Source organism: Neodiprion fabricii, chromosome 1 (assembly GCF_021155785.1).
Source record: "Neodiprion fabricii isolate iyNeoFabr1 chromosome 1, iyNeoFabr1.1, whole genome shotgun sequence".
Taxonomy (NCBI): domain Eukaryota; kingdom Metazoa; phylum Arthropoda; class Insecta; order Hymenoptera; family Diprionidae; genus Neodiprion; species Neodiprion fabricii.
The window spans coordinates 1,394,291-1,413,615 of NC_060239.1; the positions used below are offsets into that span (position 1 = coordinate 1,394,291).

At 50.4% G+C, this 19,325-nt stretch overlaps 1 protein-coding gene across 2 annotated transcripts in view; it reads right to left on the minus strand.

Annotated features, from left to right (window-relative positions):
* Positions 1-18,719, minus strand: part of LOC124177909 (paired box protein Pax-8) — an 80,254-nt gene extending 61,535 nt beyond the window's left edge. Inside the window, exons 1-3 of one of the 2 annotated variants that reach the window (XM_046560863.1) lie at positions 17,800-18,719; positions 4,364-4,589; positions 1,784-1,813 (exon numbers count right to left, since the gene is read on the minus strand). In XM_046560863.1, the coding sequence (XP_046416819.1) occupies positions 1,784-1,813; positions 4,364-4,508 (175 nt within the window). In that variant the 5' untranslated portion in view covers positions 4,509-4,589; positions 17,800-18,719. The remainder of the gene's footprint in view (positions 1-1,783; positions 1,814-4,363; positions 4,590-17,799) is intronic. The other variant, XM_046560889.1, reaches the window with a different exon arrangement.
* Positions 18,720-19,325: the final 606 nt, after the last annotated feature.

The following is a 19,325-nucleotide window of genomic DNA, read 5'->3' on the forward strand; positions in this document are numbered from 1 at the left end:
TAACGCGGCACAACCGGCGCTCGGTCGTAACCCGATCGTCAATCACGCCCACGCGCCAGCTCAGCGCCAATCGGCAGTTGCAAACGGGGTACCCTGTCTCTGCTTTTCTCCGACTAATCGCCATCGCGTTTAAGCGACAAAAACCGCTGCGACCCAGAGTGGAAAAAAGCAACGGACACGTCTTCGACCGTCACAGACGTATTGTACGAGGAGCAAATTTGAGGATATTTGCTTTTCGCCCAGAGACTGGGGAGTCGTGCAAAGACTGCGATGCAGCCGCGTGCAGAACGCGTCGGTTCTGCATTAGATCCACATAGGCATGAGGCGATGTTCGTTGATGATACCGTTGCAAAGGAGAGAGCCACACCCCTGGGACAGCGCGAAGAGCGGACCCAGGTACCTGGTACGCCAACACCTAACCGTTCGTACAGATGCGCGTAGTTATACGTGTTCTCACTATATTGCTACTTATACTCTGTACATATCCTATAACAGCTATACCTGCTCCGGCTCCATGGGTAGTTTACTTGTTCAATTTGTTCTCGTGCAGTCCAGCCTGCGAGCTGAGACCGCGTTTCCTAGTCGCTAAATCGGCCCGATAAATTATATCACTGACCTCGAAAAGCTCAAAGTCAAACGAACCGTTTTTTTGGATGTTTTTTTTTTACGTATCAAAAGCACTGCGCAAAATAAATTCATCTTCAATGATTGGTTATCGCGATGGTTAAATTTCAAAGTAAAGTTTCGTGAACCGAATCATGGATCAGTAGAGTAAATTGTGACAGAATGATTGTTTTTCATCTTAACGGATTATGGTATATGTCTTTAATAAAATCAACGATCTTGTTGACTCTTGGAGAGGAGGTGAATTTTTGATCATCTAGACGGTCAACGGGTGACGAACCAGAGTCAGTTACCGAACGATCAGGCGTTCGGAAGGTATTGGAACAGGGATATAGGAGATGCCCTCGAGGAGAGGCGCGATACTGGAAGTATGTAGGTCCGCGCGCACTCCGCACCCACACAACGGACCTGCGGTACCGCCGGATCCGTACGGCGTCACGGGCGTCCTTTTGCGAACGGTATATCGGGGCCTGAAGGGCGAATCGCGATTGGTATCCGCGGCTGAATTTCCCGGGGTGGGAAAACCACGAGGACGAGGACGCAGGTCCGCTAACGATAATCTCGGTGATAACGCGCGACAGTTATCACGGAAATGAGGATGCCGGGGGCGCGGTATCGCAGAGGTTGTCGTTAAACCAGTTTACAGCGCGGCTGACTGTTTATTTATAAACGTACAGACGCTGGGCCCACGTGCAGGAGAGAATTATCAAGGGAGGATAACGCTTCGGAGATGCTCCACGCACGCACCACCGAAGAACGAGCTCCTGACACTTCTCATCTCTGACCCTGACGTAAACAATTTCCGAATGTAAATACCCCGGCTCGAGATACCTTCGCTCTCTAAAGAGGCTCATTCTCGCACCACGTCGCTCTCCCCCCCGGGCTGCCGCACCTTCTTCACCCCTTCAACCCGGGTAATTACGCTTCACCGTCCGAACTGCTGCGCCCGACTTTCAGAGAGCGAGATCGTTTGACCCCTCACTTGTTAAGTCGACTGTCTTCCCTCCTCGCCTCGGGCGGGTCGGAAAAAATCACTATACTGATACGAGGTCGCAAGTCCGAGGGACGTCGTCCGTCCAAATCCCGGTACTGGATTGGTCAGTTTTTTGGACATTGGGGAGAAAGAATATGAATAAAAAACGATGCGGGCTTTACTCACCGTCCTGGTTCATCCCGTGGCTCCCGTCATCTGTGGCAAAGCAAAAAAGAGGTACATTAGAATCTGGGTTGGCCGACGCAATCGGTGCAACGTCGTGCATTGTGACGCTGGACAGGATAATACCTTTATTTGCCAGGGTTCTGTACCGTAGGCACGAACGGCCGAGCCTATTTGTACCGCGAGCTGCTATCGCCGCATCGTGAGTCTTCCTTTATTTAACCCCATAAATTGCAAGGCTATCTTGAAGTGCCTTCGCATATAAATACACGGTGAAAATATACACGTCGGAATGTGAAACGTTGCCCCGCACTCGCCGGCGTCCACGCGCACGACGTCTCACCGCGGGTGGAGGGAACAAAAAATCAATCTCGAGGTAGGAAAAATTGATACAAGTTGATCATTATACGCGCCCGATCGCGTGACAAAAATGTCCGAAACCCTGCCGCGACGGTTGCGCAAAATATCGCGGGGTAAAAGTCGTGCAAAAAGAGCATCCAAGGTAAAATAGCGGTTTTCGCGTCCCGGGCTGGCCTCTATCAGTGTGGGCCAACCGATCGCGAGTACCGAGTGATTCACTGCAGTCAGCGAGCGATTATTACAATTCTTCGGCTCAAGTCTGAGCGCGGAGTGACTTTGGAGCGTTTGTCGAGACTCCGAGTCGTGTGTAAAAGGTGCTTAGAAACTGTTGAACGACGTAAAAAGCGCCGCTAGCCGCGCAGCGTCGAGCAGGACGAATCGGTTTTACGCAGGTATAACACCGCGATCAAAGTACAGCTGGGATCGGAAGTCGATTAAGTAACCGTGGTTGTAAAAAATGTCTTAAAACCCGTTTAATTAGCCGGATTAAGCGACGTCACCCGGTCAAAAAATTACCCACAACAGAGGGAATAACAACACAGAGCGTACCCCGAGCCACAATCATCGCCATTAATCAACTCATGCACTACCACGCGATCTTGCCGGTCGGCTTCGGCGCAGCCTGAACACCCGGATCATTTACCTCGATGCACGTGCCTCCTAACGAAGTTTACGTCCCTGACAGCCGCGCGTATGCTAATATTTCCAGTTTCGATTTTTTCCAGCACCAGTTTGAGTTCCCGGCACCCGACGATTCCTCCGATCCTGCAGCTTCGACGATTCAAATATCGCGCGTGGAACCCGACGCGTCGATGATGGGACGGTTTGTCGTTCGGGGAAAAACGGCGCTCCCGTCAGCCGATCGTGACAAGGACGAAGAGGACGCGACGCCCCCTCGCCCCTCGATCTTAAAACCCTCCTGGTTAATTCGGCGTGATATAGAGGCATTCGAATTGATCCTCCGGAGAGACAGTCCCATTTGTATGCCAGGTTTATCGAGTCCGAGCGATCAGGATAGCGCGGCATCTCATCCCGGGTCAGTGATACCGGGAGGCAGTTACATATTGAGCGTATTAACGAGGGAACAGCAAAGTCAGGGCCCGGAGTCATCGGCGATCGGCGGAGCGCGTTTCGTGCGTGGTCCGCACGCTTCTTCCTCTAGATCCTCTCGACCCTCTCGATTCCCCCGGTCTCTTCCCGGTCCATCGTCCGTCTGACGCGCTTTGTCAAATACTTGATATCATTAGGTTTAACGACCCAGACTCGTGCAGTGTCACTGGCTCCCGGCCCCCGCGGCTCCTTTCATCTCGTTCGCCCCGTACCTACTTACCGCTTACTTACCTACTGGGTTATTTGCTTAATACGCCGTCCGCATCAGCCCCCGGCAGTCGAGGCTCACCTACGGGCCGAAACAGCTGCCCGTTTGTTCCCGAACCGTATTACGTGAGTGTTTGTGTACAGTGCAAGAAAACAGCGTCGGTTACTGCCGATCGAAAATATACCTGCTCGAACTCGATCGCTCGATAGTAGAAACGCGATCGGAACCACAGCGGTACCACGGCAGTGTCTCTGTTCAAAGAAATCTTCCCGCCAGCTCCTCCCTGCATCTCGGACAGTCATGCTCCGCGCTGATCATTAGAGAAACTCCGATAGCAGCGACAAGCGGTAATTAATACCGCATCGTAAAACGCTTTCGCTTCACCCGCACCGTTTCGAATTCATCCCCCCGTTTCCTTCGATTTTTCTACGCCCACGTCTTGCCGACTTTTCCTGTCTCCTTCGGGCTAATCGGTTGTACCGATACGAACGCGTTACAGCGTAGCCGGGTAATCGTCGGTTTCTGGTCGTGTATGGATCGTATAAGGTTACGGGCGGGTGTATATAATACTGCGGTTGAATTACGAGATGATCGGCGCGATGTATCGGCGTGTATGGCGGTTTAATCGACGGTGAAAAAGCCGCGTTCCGACGCCTCGTGTCTTTTTACACCGGAATGCCAGCTCCCGTCGCAAACGCGCGAATAATGCTGGCAAGAAGCGTTCGGCGAGCAATTACCGCGAAAAGAGGCGCTCCGGCACACGACTGAGAGATTGGCATCCTATCTCAACACCCGACTTTGTCACACCCGTGAGACATTTACACCGCGAGCCGGTGTGATTTTTAGAAAAAAGAATGGATTCGAAAGAAGAAACATACGTTTTTTCTCGGAGTCCTCATTCATACCTCCGGGTGTTGCATTGCCTGAGGCATGGTGGTGGTGCATTCCCAGGGAGTCCTGAGGGTGCGGGTGAATCGACGCCAGCGCCGAGTCCCCAAGGTGGAGCCCCCCGTGCTGCGTCGCGTGCGAGGGCAGCTCCATGCTGATCATAGCCGTGCACCGAGGTCCTGGTACCGCTTCGTCCTTCCTCTGCCTCCGAGGCTCCGATCCAAAGCCGACGCGCAACGGATCCTGAAATCACGAAATTAGATGGGTGCTGGGTTTTGGGAAATCGGGAGATCTTGACGACTTCTAGAGATTCGGGAGGCCGGTACGATCCGGCGAAGGAGCAACGATGGTTAAAACTTGCTCGAGAGCGATCTTTCGAGGAATGTAACGTGATTCGATGCTAATAAAGACGGTATCCGTAGCGGCTAATTTGCAACGGAATGAATGAATTTCTGCCCCACCCGGCACGGCGATCGTTATAACATTCCACAATCCGATCACGAAACCGCGTGCCCGTATGTATCGAGTTGAAGAACCTGCGAGTCAATTACCTTATCTGTCAGTACCGAGGATGTTATGAGGATAGAGAGAGAGAGAGAGTCCAAACAAGGCTGTCTGCCAGTGCACGTGTGCAGTACCTACGCAGATCGAGATCGGATCTACACACGCGCGGGTTTTGGTGTAGTTGAGGAATGGATAGCCACATCGAGTGACTAGAATAAAAGCATAATAAAAAGTGGAGCGTGTGAGGTGGCGGCGGCGGGGGGAGATGAACGAAGGATCGAGGAGTTGCTCCGGGTTTTAAGAATTGGTTCTCGTGTCCCTCGCCGTCCCGCGGCGGTGGTCACGTCTTCTTACGCTGATAGAGTGTGCACGGAGCGACTGGGCATCGTTGTTACCAACACATTTCGAACGACCCAGTGTGGTGCGGTGGATGCGATGGCATGGCCAAACCCCGCTCGGAGCTCTAAAAATAAAACCTGGTGGTCCACGTTCCGGAATTGCCTGTGCTACGCTTTTTGTGGTCAAAAGTAGATGATTTCTTAGCCCCTTTCTACGTAATGGTTTACCGTGCAGGCTCACCGTTTCTTTTTTCTTCCCCACTCTTCTTGCTTTTTCTCTTCCTTCGACCTACCGGTTTTTTATTTTTTTTTTTTGTTTTTTTCTTTGTTTTTATTTTCTTTTTTCACTGCCGTACCACCTCATATTCCGCCTTCGGCTCCTCCGGCTACCGCCGATGAATGAACGGATGAATGAAGTGTAATTGCGTTCCTACCGTGCTGCAGGGCCGCCGTCCCATCCCGCCGGATCGCACCCGGTGTAGCGTGTGCGGTGTTGGAAGTACATGCAAGAAAAGTCGAGCTTGGTAGGTACCAGAGACCTGCGGCCCAACGAATGAAAGGCCTAGGCTTCTGGTGTCGGCTCGATGCTCTCCTCTTCTTTTTCACCTTCCTTCTCTTGTACGCGTCTCGTTCTTCGTCGAACGAGAGGAGAGAGGGACGATGGAATTATTTTCGAGACGTTTTCTTCTTGTCCGGGAGAGGGTAAAACCGGACGATATTGGTACGGAGTTGATATTTTCATCTCGGGACTGAGAGCCGCAGAGAGTAAGAGAGAGAGAGAGGGAAATCGACGGGGGGAGAGAGACGGTGATAATAACAAAGAAACGAGAGGCCTCAAGCGGACGGACGGAGCGGCTATATAAATCAGGTGGAAAGTAACTGTTTCACTTTTTCTTTGGGCTAGCCCGCCGTCGTCGCCCCCGCCTAGTTTCAACGCCATTATATTCCGCGCGCGGTAATCTAGTACGAGTACCTATACGTGCAGCCTACGAGTATAATAGATCCAGTCAAAGTGCTATATTTCGCTGGTAAATTCCTGCGTTGCCTTTCTTCTGCTCTTTCTTCTGCCGTACCCACTACCTGCAAGTCCATCTTGCGTCCAGGGTATCTTTTACACAACTTTTATTTCCTGGTAAGAGACCGGGGCCAATTACACGCGACTAGCGAAACCCGCCTGCGTTCCCGTATTTTCATTTCACTCCTCTCTCTCTCTCTCTCTCTCTTCCCGCAGCCGGCGCGGATATACCACGAATCGAGCCCGTTCAAAATATTCAATTTGCGCTAGTCCGAGGATCATAAGCAAAGAGCAAAATGGGCCGGGAATTGTTTAGAAAATTGGCTATAGTATTGAGTGGGTCGTAACCGGCGTAGATGCGCCTACTCTCGCTGGAATTTCACTCAGAGCGCCTTGGCGAGTGAAGTAGGAGTGTAGATCAGCGGAGTCTAGCAGCAGACTCGGCAATTCTGGGTTTATACGACGGCTCCGTATCCTAATGGACCTCGGCCGGGTGGAGAACGCAACGCGCAACGCAGACCGGCGCTGCGTAAACGCCGGAGAGATTGGCTCGTAAGTTTTAAGCAAAGTTCGAGCAGTCCCGCACCCGCCGATGTTCCGTGCCTACTCGCGTCATAACCCCGCGTGCGTCGAACATTGCACGTATTACGCGAAGGTATTACCTCCGACCGATGTACCTGCCTCGGCCCTTGCCGTCTAACTCGACCAAGCGAGCGAAAGATTGCCGTGGGAGTTTGTTTGCACCGGGGTGCCAGGCATCGCTTAACCGTTGTTTACGGGCCGTCAACCACTTTGTACTTCGCTAACTACCTTCTTCTTCTCCTCCTGCCTACCTCGTCACCCACCCTTCGCGACCTTCGTCTTTCTACGGCCACTCGACACTAGAAGAAGATACTCCGCCAAAAGGAGGCCTCTTTATTCGACGGACGTCTGCCTGAGACGAAATTTAGCGCTTACTTTAAACCCTGCGTAGGGTTAAAGATGGAAAAGTGGGTTCTATTTCAGTGCAATATCAGACCCTACTTTGAGCGTAAACTTGGTAAATCGGTAAATTTCGGACATTTTTAGCCTCGAAGTAGGGTCTGATATTGCATTGAAATAGAACCTACTTTCCATCTTTAACCCTACGCAGGGTTTGAAGTGGGCGCTAAATTTCGACTCGGGTTGTGGTTCAGAGATGAGACACTCAGGCAGCATCTTGTCAGTTCGACGCCTGGATGGTTTGAATGATTCGCGACATGCTCAGTGTCCGTCGTGCAGACAACATATCCTCATCCGGCTCCTCGTCGCAGTGGCAACGATCAAAGGCGAGAGCTGCACCTTCGGCTCTTCGGAGTCCAAAATCGCAAACGTTCACGGGGAGAAGTAGACGTTGGGAGTCAGAGAAGTCGAGCAGAGTAATAGTGGCGGATGATCCGTGGGATTTGTACAACGGAATTGTACCTTTAATGCGATGGTTCGAGGAGGGGTTCAACAATGCGTGACAATATATTCAAATTGACGGAACAGCCGGAGATGGAAGTAGAAGCGTAACACGGAAGAGGCTGCAATAGCAGGTTCAGGGCGAGGATGGCAGGTTCTGCCATACATTATGCAACTTCTTGGTTCGTAAACGAAGACCTATGCGAGGAATTCGAAGAAGCATTCGAACGGCACCCACCCCCTCCCCAATTACCCCCGAGGAAAAAGGAAGAGGAGTGGTATACATGTATATTTACACTTGGCTATTAACCTATTCCTCGCTTCCTGCACCTCTTGCCTCCTGATCCTTACGCAGGAACCTGTGAAACTGCACAGCAACACGTAATTCGTTCGTATATTTCGCGGTTCGACGCCGAGGCTTCTTTGTTCGCGGTTTTATACTTCGTTACTTTTCTTCTTCGGGCAGATTCCATGCTCGTCTCGTCCGTTGACACGCACCTCGCTAATTCCACGCGCGGCTATCTGCCAATCTACTCAATGCCGCGAGAAAAGGAACGCAGCGGCAATTAGCAATTTGCGCAACGGACTCGAGTGTTGCCGGCTGGCTGGTGCGTTCGTTGTTTGCGAAATTTTCCCATTTTCATTTCCCCGTCTTATTATCCGCCCATTTTTTATTCATCGATTCTCCGCATCCCGCGGAACAATTATTTTTCATGGCAACACGATACCCTCCTCTCTCCCTTCATACTTATTCGCTGCTTGCGCACTTATCCACTTACCGTGCCACTTAATTACACAATGTTTGTACGTTCTTTTTCAGACTGGTACTGGATCGCGTCCTGAGCCAGGCGCAAACGAATATCCCAGCCTTCGTTGTCGCCGTGGTGAACACGGAGTGGTGGACGCATGTGTCACGGTGCAAGGTAGGTATGATATCTGCACGGGAAGGCGAGACCGCGCTATTACTCAAACGCGTGACACACGCGTTACGTATTCAATGTGCGTATGATACCGGCCCCGGTATAATCTATGGATTAATGAAGAAAAATCCGCACGGTACCTAGTAGAGCATGGCGACGGGACAGGACGACGCGGCCTACGTACGATCCCAAGTCTCGACTCTCAAGGTACCGCACGCATGGCTCTGCGACTTGTTGGGCTTTCTACCTGTCAATCCGGCAGTATTTCTGCATCCACTTCTCGTCTCTCGTTCGCCCATTTTCGTTGCACGGTATCAAACACATCTCGCTGGCTAATCATGGCTAAAATTCTTCACCGGGACCGAAAGACGTTCGCTTCCCGCAGCCCTCGTCGGTAGAACACGTACGTTGAACCATGCACGAGGTCCGCGAGCCGAGTGACAGCTTCGCATGTGCGAGACGGGTACGTAGGTATGATTGGCGATTGCACGGAGTCTGCTTGAATTCGCATCCATTCGGTGCGATAAAGACAAATCGCAGTTGAAAGTTTTTCTTCCTAACTTTTACAGCTTAATTCGTGCCTAAGACCGTGAGAGTTTTCGAAAACGCGCTTTATTCAGATCGTCCTATGTGATTAACAGCTGTTATAGAGACTCTTTTTTGCAACTGTTTGGAAGGAGAGGTAAAAGAAAGAGGTTCTAGTGATTTGCGCTGTTCATTCTGTACTCGTAATCGGCACAGGGCAGTCTCAACTGGCCATTAAAGTGGTGTGAGGATCGGAACAAACGATCGGCATGGTCGTCTAGACGCCACGGATATTATGCTCCAGATGCAGAGGTATACCTGTAACGTCTATATACCCGATGAATTACGACTGCGGAGCAGCCATGTTGCAAAAAACAATTATTCACACGGAACGGCGCCGCGCAGATTTTACCCGAACCGGAAGATCGGCTCTAGGATTGTTGATACGATCGGCCATGGATCGGCCCAGAAGTTGAGGGAATATTGCGCTTCTGCAGCCACTCGATTTAGCTTCCACGGATTAAATTATTCCGGCTAACGGTAGGTCGGATTGATTCGGTGCTGTGATCAATCGGACCCGAGCGTGTAGCATCATCAACGAGTACAGTTACGCGCTTACAATACCCACACTCAGGGAATCGACGTGATTCTCGAAATATTCTTCGGTGACAGTGCCTACCCGTATAATAAATTGATTCGACGAAGCCACGGCACGGATTTCCATCGCCTGACGCTGTACGTAGGATTCGATCCAACGCGATCCTGAATGAACTCGAAATAGGACCTAGGTGCCACATTTTCCAACCTTGGCCCGGTTCGAGGATCGCGGTAGCTGTGCCGTATATTCTTGGCTCGGCTATCGGAACGTGGCTGTCGGACCGATTACGGGTGGAACGAGACGTTTTTCGTACGGCTCGATCGATCAACGGGTGATCGAGTTTTGTTCTCTACATCGTGACGACGATGCCCCTCTTTAAGCTGGAAGCTGGTAGCATCAACCTAGATGCGATGTACAGGTAAATATATAGAGATGATGACGACGACGATGATGATTATGCGCGCCTGTGTCGACAATCACGAGCCGTTCGCGACGTGATCTGGCAAGTGAGGATCGTGAATAAGAACGTCGAAAATGCGGAAGAGGGGAAAGTCCGACTGGCTCGATCGAAAATATGGATCGATTTATACGCCTGCAGGTTACCGCTTGGCATATTATTGTGATACCTAAACAATAAATCTGGAGTAGTGACACACTTTGCTCGCATTCCAAATTTTTCGACTATATTCTCTTTCATGGGTTATACATAATATTGTAACGGTACAGGTACGAGTATGAGTGTGCACCGCCTCGGAATGGTCGTTGATAAATCTGTCCGATGATGCGAGCTAGCCAACTCTCGTCTCGCGGCGAGCTTTTTATCATTCGATTTACAAAGCCTCCCGACTCGCGGCAACGTTAACAATGCGGCTTGATCGGGCACGATCAGGTGTATAATCGACGTTTCCTCGGTATTGGTGTAACACCGTAACACACTCGATGCCCAACGACGAACATGAATTTCTTTTACTCCGTACCCACCCAGTGCATGTAGTACCAGGACCGAGGCACGCTGCCGATCAAGAACGCGTCAAGAGAAAATTACCACCTGGCTTACAATGCTCACGAAGAGTGTTGCGACGAAAATTTTCCAAACGAACGGCAGTCGACGATCCCCTTTCTCACCCCCAAGTCGAGACGCTCGACACCGGAGTTAAGAGGGAAGAGGGAAGAGTCTTACATGAGGTTAATATTCGACACGGTCGCAGTCTTGCGACCGACGCGTGGCTCGGTCACTGGTCAAGCAATCAATCGGGGAGAGCCAGGCCAGGTAGCAAAGTGGAAAGAATCGAAAGACGAGATAGCGAGACTGGGGAAAGGGAGGAGGAAGACGGGAGGCGAGGGAGGAACGGATCAGGAACAGAGAGACAGAGAAGGACCGGCGTGTTCAATTGATTGGTCCTGGAACATCCTGCCCCGCATCTATGGGAAAGTCGAGTGAGACTTTTTGCCGGTGACTCTAAACCAAGGGCCGCGAGTTCTCTCTGTCTCACTCTCTCCATTCTTCATCTCGGTATCTTTCTCCGACGAAATAAGACTGCCGAACCAAAACTGCCTCATTCATTGAATCGGTGTTGCCCGCCTGGCGGCGGCGAACTGGAGCAAACGGCACTTAATGCCAACGCGCCAATTTTGTTCCTCATATCCAAGTTCACCCACGTTTTCGTTGATAACCTTGACGGGCAGGTTGACGGCTACGCGCTCGGCAGAGATACCAGGTGCCATGCCGGACGACGGAATAAAGTTGCCCTGTGCTTCGGCACGTAACGGTGATGACCTTGGCCGATGGTGGGTGGTACGGGAAGTCGACAAGGTTTTTATCGCGGCTGACTACTCCGTTACCACGCTTTTCAACCCAACTGCTTAGGCCTACTCGTTCGGACGAACTACTTTACGCGTTACCTTTGCTACGATTGTTTCGCGGTATACGTGAAAAAAATACTGTCTAGTAAGAATGAGAATCGGTATCAGTCTGGTCAGTCTTGTCGTCAATTTTCAGGGATTGAAACGAGTCGAGAACCACAATTATGCCCAACTGGAGTTAGTAACCGCGGTTATTGCGATATAATTGTAATATCGGTAACTAGAAATAAAAGTTATGGCCATAGAAACGCGATAAAATAACGGTCTAACTTCAGGTCCTTGCAGTTCTTGAGACTCATCTCTTGTACAGTAGCAGGAATTGAAAGACAAGCGATGGAAATTGACTATTGGGGTATGATAATTGGTTGCATTAAATACCAAATACATCGATCTTCTGCGAACAACATTCGATGATTTTGGAAAATATTCGGGACCAAAGAAACATTTTCTCAAAAAAAAAAAGAACCGAAATAAAATAGTAACGTCAGCGTAATATTGCGAAAGACACGATGAGAGTCATAGTTTCACTCTCGCCAAACTCGAGCGTTTGTCTAACGCATTTAGGTGCCTGGTAGGCATGGTTTGTACACTTGAACAGACATACGCGGAGCTGCGGGTTCCCCTCAGGCCGGATGCTCCCAGCGGACGTCAAATTCCTTTCAGGTTTTTATACCTCCGTTTTTTACTATTTCTTTTATTCTAGCTCTCGCTCTCACTCTCCGTCTCTCGCTCTCTCTCTCTCTATACCATTTGACTCGTTTCCGTTGTCGCGGTTGCCGTTTTGTTCGAAAGAAAATTAGGCTGTTTCTCTGTAGCACATGCAGGACTTTCCGTGCGATACCGGACTGCGAATAATCGAAGACGTAAAACTGAGGGACGATTCGAGTCTCGAACCTTAGGGTCTCCCAGGGTCCTCGATCAAGCTCGAAGCGACTGCAATTACCCGTAATCGGACCTTCTCCGCCACTCAGCGACTTATACCTCGACGACAAACTGTACGGTGGCTCTGTTTTGTGGCCGGTTTCCGTTGTAAATATGAGCGAACGTGTAAAATGCGGTATGGAGAACGTGTTACGCTCACAATGCGCCCGCTCGCCTTCCTGACTCGGCGCTGAAGATTCGATCTGATTCGATTCGATTCGATTCGATCTACCGATATCACCCGAAGCTCGCAAATAATGATTGTTAAACAAGGGGACCGATCGTGCGTGCTAAACAACGCCCGGTCTCACCTCGTTAAAGTCGAGGCGCGACAAGCGAAACGAACTTTTCAACTCACCAACGTCCGAGAGAATCCGCCTTGTCTTAACTATTTATTACACACCCGCGAAGCCCGTTTTACGAGGCCGCAGCTCGACCACCCCAAGGACGCCAGATAACGTCTTACCATCTTTTCTACATTTTTTCACTACTCTTGCTCAATTCAATTTTATGAACGTGCAAATTTTAATACGAAACATTTTTCCGTTTCGTTACCTGCAACACTGCCAGCGTGAAATAATACCAAATTGTGCGTCTCTTTCAGCGAAATCGTTGCCGAAATTTATGTTTCAAAACCTCACGTTATGGGTATCTATTCTGGTTTTCAAACTATCAAATCCCACCGACTCCCCAACCTTCTGTCAAAATCGCTAAAATTCTTGGCCACGCTGTATCCGCAGAAGCGAAGAATAGTCGAAAACTGGCAAAAAACATTCTCGATACGCAACAAGTATCGTAGGTAAGGTAAGCGTACCAGTTATCGACACGTTTAGACCCAATTATTAACCATCTTATTTTTCAAAATTGTAAATTGACAACACAACTTGTGAATTTCTCGATGACCAAACCAATTGCTAGAGGGTTATACACACTACCGATTTATTTTTTGGTAATTTCAAAACTAAGGATCAAACAGATACAGCGAAAAATGGTAAATAATTGGGACAGGGTCAAGAACCGATACACTTACCTCAGACATATATCCGAGATGCTGGATGGATGACGGCTTTTTGTATATCCGCATCTGAATATATTGGATTTCAGAAGAAAAGGGCATGGTAAATATTGTGAAAAAGCGCGAAATCCTTGGCTGCATTCGCGGTAACAAAGAAACTCGATTAATGCACACACGCGGTCAATTCGCCTTGCGTAGGACCATCGGCAGGGATCTCTCGTTGAAATCCTGCCAGTCACGAAGAGGCGGACGGGTGTTGCTCTTCTTCGTAATGCCCAGCAGCAAGCCGAAGCCGGGCCGGCGCGGTGGGAGCAACGCGGTGCGGTGCGGCTATTAGTTGCTCGCATTATTACAACCTGCAATTCCAATTAGTTAGGTTTGATACGGCGAGAGGGAAGGCGATGCGGCGCATCCTACGCCTCTGCCGTGTAATTGCGGTATATGTACAGAGATTAGACACGAATCGGGTCTGCAGGGTGTGCGTCGGCAATCGGTCGGTATCTGCCTCCGATTCCGAAGCGAACCGCGCTTCAATCCCGGAGATGAGAAGATGAACGCGGCTGCGGCTCGTTGCCGCGCTTCATCCAGCCTCCGTGTGCAATGAAATTATAAACGCACCTGTACGAGCAATCGCCGATTTACCGTCGTTCAATTATTGCAAAATCACCATCAACTCCGGGCGAGCGGGCGGCAACTGCCATGCTGCACTTATCCGCGTCTGGCTTCGCGGAGGAGGCGTGAGGTGCTCTCGATGCCAGGCGAACTGTTTCAGAAGCATCCCAGGTTTATTGGTCGATAATTTGATTCCCTCGTTCCTTGGCATTTTAATGAAAACGTCGAAGATTCCTCGCCAGGAATCAATCGCTCGCTCTGTAAGCGGTTATTCGCGCAGCTGATAACCGAGCTTCGATAAACTGCGTCAATGGGAGCTTGGATTCGGACTACTCGAGTTACCCTCGTCCTTCGATTCGACGAAAATTGTCGATTCACAACGAGCACAAGTTGTTGGGAGGAGGAGGAATAATAATAAACTCCGAGGTAACGATATTCTGGCCGGTTTCTCGAGCTCAAGTTCGTGCGCTCTTATCGGTTGGCTTTGCCTTCACCTTGCCCGAGAGTGGGCAGAGGAGGAATCCTCATGCATAGTCGACGGTTGCACCTGTTCCACGCACTTTGACTTTATTACGTACAATATCTATATATCCTAGATCTATATACATACTAATAGCTAAGTTTACGACTTATAAGCGGACTATAACTCGATTTATGACTTAGTGAAAATTTCCAACCGAGCTGCCACTGCGCCGAGTAATTACAATGGGCTTTAATGGCCTAACAACTATCCCGATCAACTGACTCAGGCCTCACTCGAGCTGCGATCACTCCGGAGCCCCCGGGTATCGCGAATAATTTTCAATTAATACTCACGGACGAAACCCACGGCCGTTATCCCCACCCACGTGAATATTGTGCCAGTCGTAAATATGCGGTATGTATTCGTCGCTACTTCAACGTAGCAACGCTCTTACGGTTGCATTCGCGTCAGTTTCAACAATCCGTTTTTCCACAGGTAACCAAAGCCCAGAAATTATATACACAAATAAAAACGATATTCTAACGTATTTATCGACGACACTACTGAAGGAAAATACGCGTTCAAGAATTCCTTTGCACTGATTGCGCACATCTGTTATTCGAATCCGGAAGACGGAGTCCTGATTGATACGCTCAGGCGAAACGAGTTCTTTCACTTCGCATGCAGAAAACGTGTCGACGCAGTCCTGCCGGGCGCTGCGCTGCTAATTCGCGCGCAAAAATTCCCGCGACGGGATTAAAATTTGAGCGGGAAAGTTGCGCAGCTGCGCAGGAGCTAATGTGTCAGGATAACGCGTCCTATAAATAGAATCCGGGAGCACGGCTCTAGCGCTGATCTTCGGGTCCATGCAGCCGAGTGCACGCGGCCGGTTCGCGCGTCCGCACGTCTAACTGTATAACTCGGTGCAATGCCACTATGCAATTAACCGTCGAACGAGCTCCGCAGTCTCCGCTCTGGATACCAACAAACTAAACGGGACGACCGCACCCGCGCCTCGCGTCTTTTTCCAACTCTTTTTCGAAAGGACCCCGCAGAACCCTCATGGAAACTTTAAGGGGATTTGAAATCAGACAAATCACTCAAATAACTGTGCAGTCGATTCTCGAAGATAGGCGGACAGTTGTGATTGATTCCATTCATGAACTCGCTGGTTTACCGGAAGGAGGTGCGACGTCAGATTTTGCCTGGAGAACGAGACTCTCTGACTCTTTCAATAATCGACTTGTCCTGTTTTCCACACGTCTGCGGAGTCTCTGTAAATCGGCTTTGCAGTCTTTGAGTGTTATATTTGATTTCGTGTCCCCCTCGAAGCTTTGTAATTCATAAAAATCGCGTCATCCATATATATTAAAAAATCCATCGACCCCCCTTCCGAAGTCTATATCTCGGAAGCAACTAGTTTGCGGGACTTGTGTCCATGAAAACTTTTGATCGAGAGGATATGTTTTGTAACATACTGTAGATCCAGCCAATTCGAAGGGAAGCCAGTTTCCATAAGGATTCTGCGGGGTTCTTTCTTGGGGTCCAATCCGCTTTCGTGCCATGAACCCGTCCAATTTGGAGTTCGTTATCTTCGCTTGTACCTACGTACAATCGCAGGAGCATCGCGGTTTTATCTTGGCTCAATAATCGTCGGTTGAATACAAGGATACACTCGCAGGGCCGACGCAGGCCTGCTGAAATTTCTCTAGGGCCGACTACCACCTGACGCTCAAGCAACTGCCTCGGAAGTAGCAGTTGTCTTGAACGCGTAGTTGCGTTGCACGTCCCGTTTCGAAAAGGGTGACTCGCCCTTCGCCTCGCGGCGCCCGCCAAGGGCAGATGCTACCGTGTAACGTTCGACTATTAGGAGAAACGAACGAACTTCTTTTGGGGGCTCGACGCCGACTACCCCCATCGGCCGCGACGCCGGAAGGGAAGATACTTTGTTCCTTTCCCCGTTTTCACAATTCTTTGCTATTTTTCGTATTTTTCAATGGCAGAGCTCGCAGAGTTGCGAAAAAGTTCGAATCTCAAAAGAGCAATAAATGACAGCTTACAAAGGGACGCGGAGAATATCAGCGGATTACTGCGCTTTGAGAGACGGATTTTTAGAGATTCGAGAACGTAAGTAACGGTCTTTCAATCGGATTCAGTTAATTGTTGTTCTCTGGCCTTTTTCCCTCTGTCATCGCTTAAGCTACGTGTAGATCATACCCTATTTAACGGTGTTCGTCGATTTTAATTTCTTCTTCGCAGATCGATTCGCCTGCAGTAACTGTAACGTACCGTAGGTAATCCAATATGCATATCTCTAACCGTGTCTATCGGGACGTGAGTAATTACGTCCAATCTTGAAGTATTGTAAATAATACAATCGTGAATGAAACAAATCTCAAATTTTAACAACCGCGAGAAGACTGTTAATAATAATAATTCTCAGGACATAAATCGGCAGCGTGCAAATCGATTCATGCAATCGTTCCAAATCGATGATCGGTACTGCCCATTGAATTCTTGGTGTCAATAACGTTGATATTCTCGTCACTCTTTGGGCGATAAAACAGAGTGTGAAAAATCGTGGGTAAAATATCAGTCATCGTGTAAAATAATTGTGAAAGAATGTTTTAACAAAGTGCAAAAAGACGTTGTCGGAATATATTTCTAACGAGGAAGAACAGAAAAAAAAAATGGGGAATAATAATCAATTCTCGACCGAGTAGTGATCGAGGGACGGGGGCAGTGGAGAGAAGGCGATGCAGAGTTGCAGTATAATGTAGAATCAGGCAGGCTGCACGCAGAGAGGCGATGCAGGCTAGAAGAAACATGGGCATAGGTGTGCCTACGAGACGCTCGCACACGCACGCGCACGCACACATACACACGGACGGCTCGAAGTCGATATTTGCCCGTTCATTATTTTCCGGATAGAGTTGATACGTGCACACACCGAGGAACGCGATCGCAAGGGAGATATATTTACGGAGCGTTACTGCATCGCGGCTGTAATTGGCGAATGTAAACACAGTAGTGGCGTGCGGGCCCCGTGCCCGGGTATCCGAGCTGTGTAACCCACCTGTAACCATGCACCTAGTGCGCCTAACCCATATAATCGGCGAGCCAGGCTGGCCCGGGTTCAGGCGGAGGTATATGCAGCGGGTACAGAGAGATAGACGGGTAGGCAGGGCTGAGAGAGGCGGCAACGCGAGACACGCGATCGTCGCAATACTCAGGCATGCAAAACCGCGGTTACTTACCTAGGATGTGTGCCCGGCGATTCACCGTCGCGCGGACGCCCGAGTCGAGATCCGCAATTCCCCGGAGGTCCAACTTCCGCTGGAAGCGTCGCGGCCCAGGTTTCCCAAGCGTTCAAATCTCCAGGGATCGCTGCAGGCCGCCCGGACCGACGGATCGACGGATCGATCGATCGATCCTCCCCCGCGATCGGCACTCCCGCGCTGTCGCGTATTCCTCGACACTTCTCAAACACCGTTATCTCATATCCGTTTGCTTCGGGAGGTTTACGTTTTGTTCACTGGCGGTGACCGGGCTTGTCGGAATTCTACCGAAGTTCACACTGATCCGCTTGTAATTCTCGCGCACTAATTATTCCCCATATCCGCGGTAGGATACATTTTTTCCACTTAAATACGCCGGTCCGTGGTTTCATCCGCCGATCGGCGAACGATCGGTAACGAAACTGAGAACGGAATACTCGAAAGTTAGCGGGAAAATAACCACCCGTAAAACTTCACCGCGACGTCACTTCTCCGCAACAAGGGGGTGAGTAAGGAAGCGAGGTGCGCGTGTGTTCCGAACCGGTCGTTGATCACCGAGTGAATCCTTCCGGATCGATGATCACTGGAGTTTTCCCTCAGTTGGATGTGTGTCACAGTCGAAGAGTCAGATCCTCCCTCTCTTTTTCCCTCTCTCTCTCTCTCTCTCTCTCTTCCTCTTCCTCTTCTATCTTTCGCGCACTTTCGTCGCAGCCTCCCGAAGGACGAGGTAAAAATCGAACGAAAGGAATCGATCTGTCGGCTGTAGATCGCGGTGCGACGTAGCAACGCAACGAAACGCGGGCGTAGTAAAACGCGTAGCGTAACGAGACCGTAGTCGGCGAGAGTCCGTGAGAGTATCACCTAGGCTTGCGTACCTCTTGAAGCGTGCAGCGGGAGGCGTGCTGTCCTGGACTGGACTAGTCGGCGGACGGCGGACGTCGGGGCCCGCGGAGGGAGTGCTCGGTCTCGCCTGGGTCCCCCTCCTCAGGTTCCTGACGCTTGTACCTTCGTCCCAGAGCTGTCTTTGCTGCTCGCGCTTCGCGCTCCTGGGCCCCAGGAATGAGGGGTGAGGGGTTGTGGCAACGGGGGAAGGGGGGGGGGAGGGATAGATCGGCGCGGTGGGGGCGGGAGGGGGGAATGGGTCCCCGGCCCCCCTCCCCCTCTTCGTCCGTCCGGTCGGCTACTCCTTCCGCCCCCGCGACCGGAACGAACGAGCTAACACCGAATCGAGATCGGAGTCCCGATCATCCGAGCTGTCTACAACCCCGGAGGGACAGGTGCCCGACCCTTTCACGGGGGACAAATCGGCTTTTTCTTCGAGACCAGCCTCCGAGGGTCGATGACCTCGGATTTAGAGAGTCCCTGATGTTATGAACGGGGCTTAGGAGCTGCCGATTTGCCGTCTATGCCCGTTTGTGTGCCGATTTATTTTATTCTATTTGTCGATTTTGAAACGTCACCGTGGACGAAGAGTCAACTTCATTTTTCGAGGGAAGATACTGACG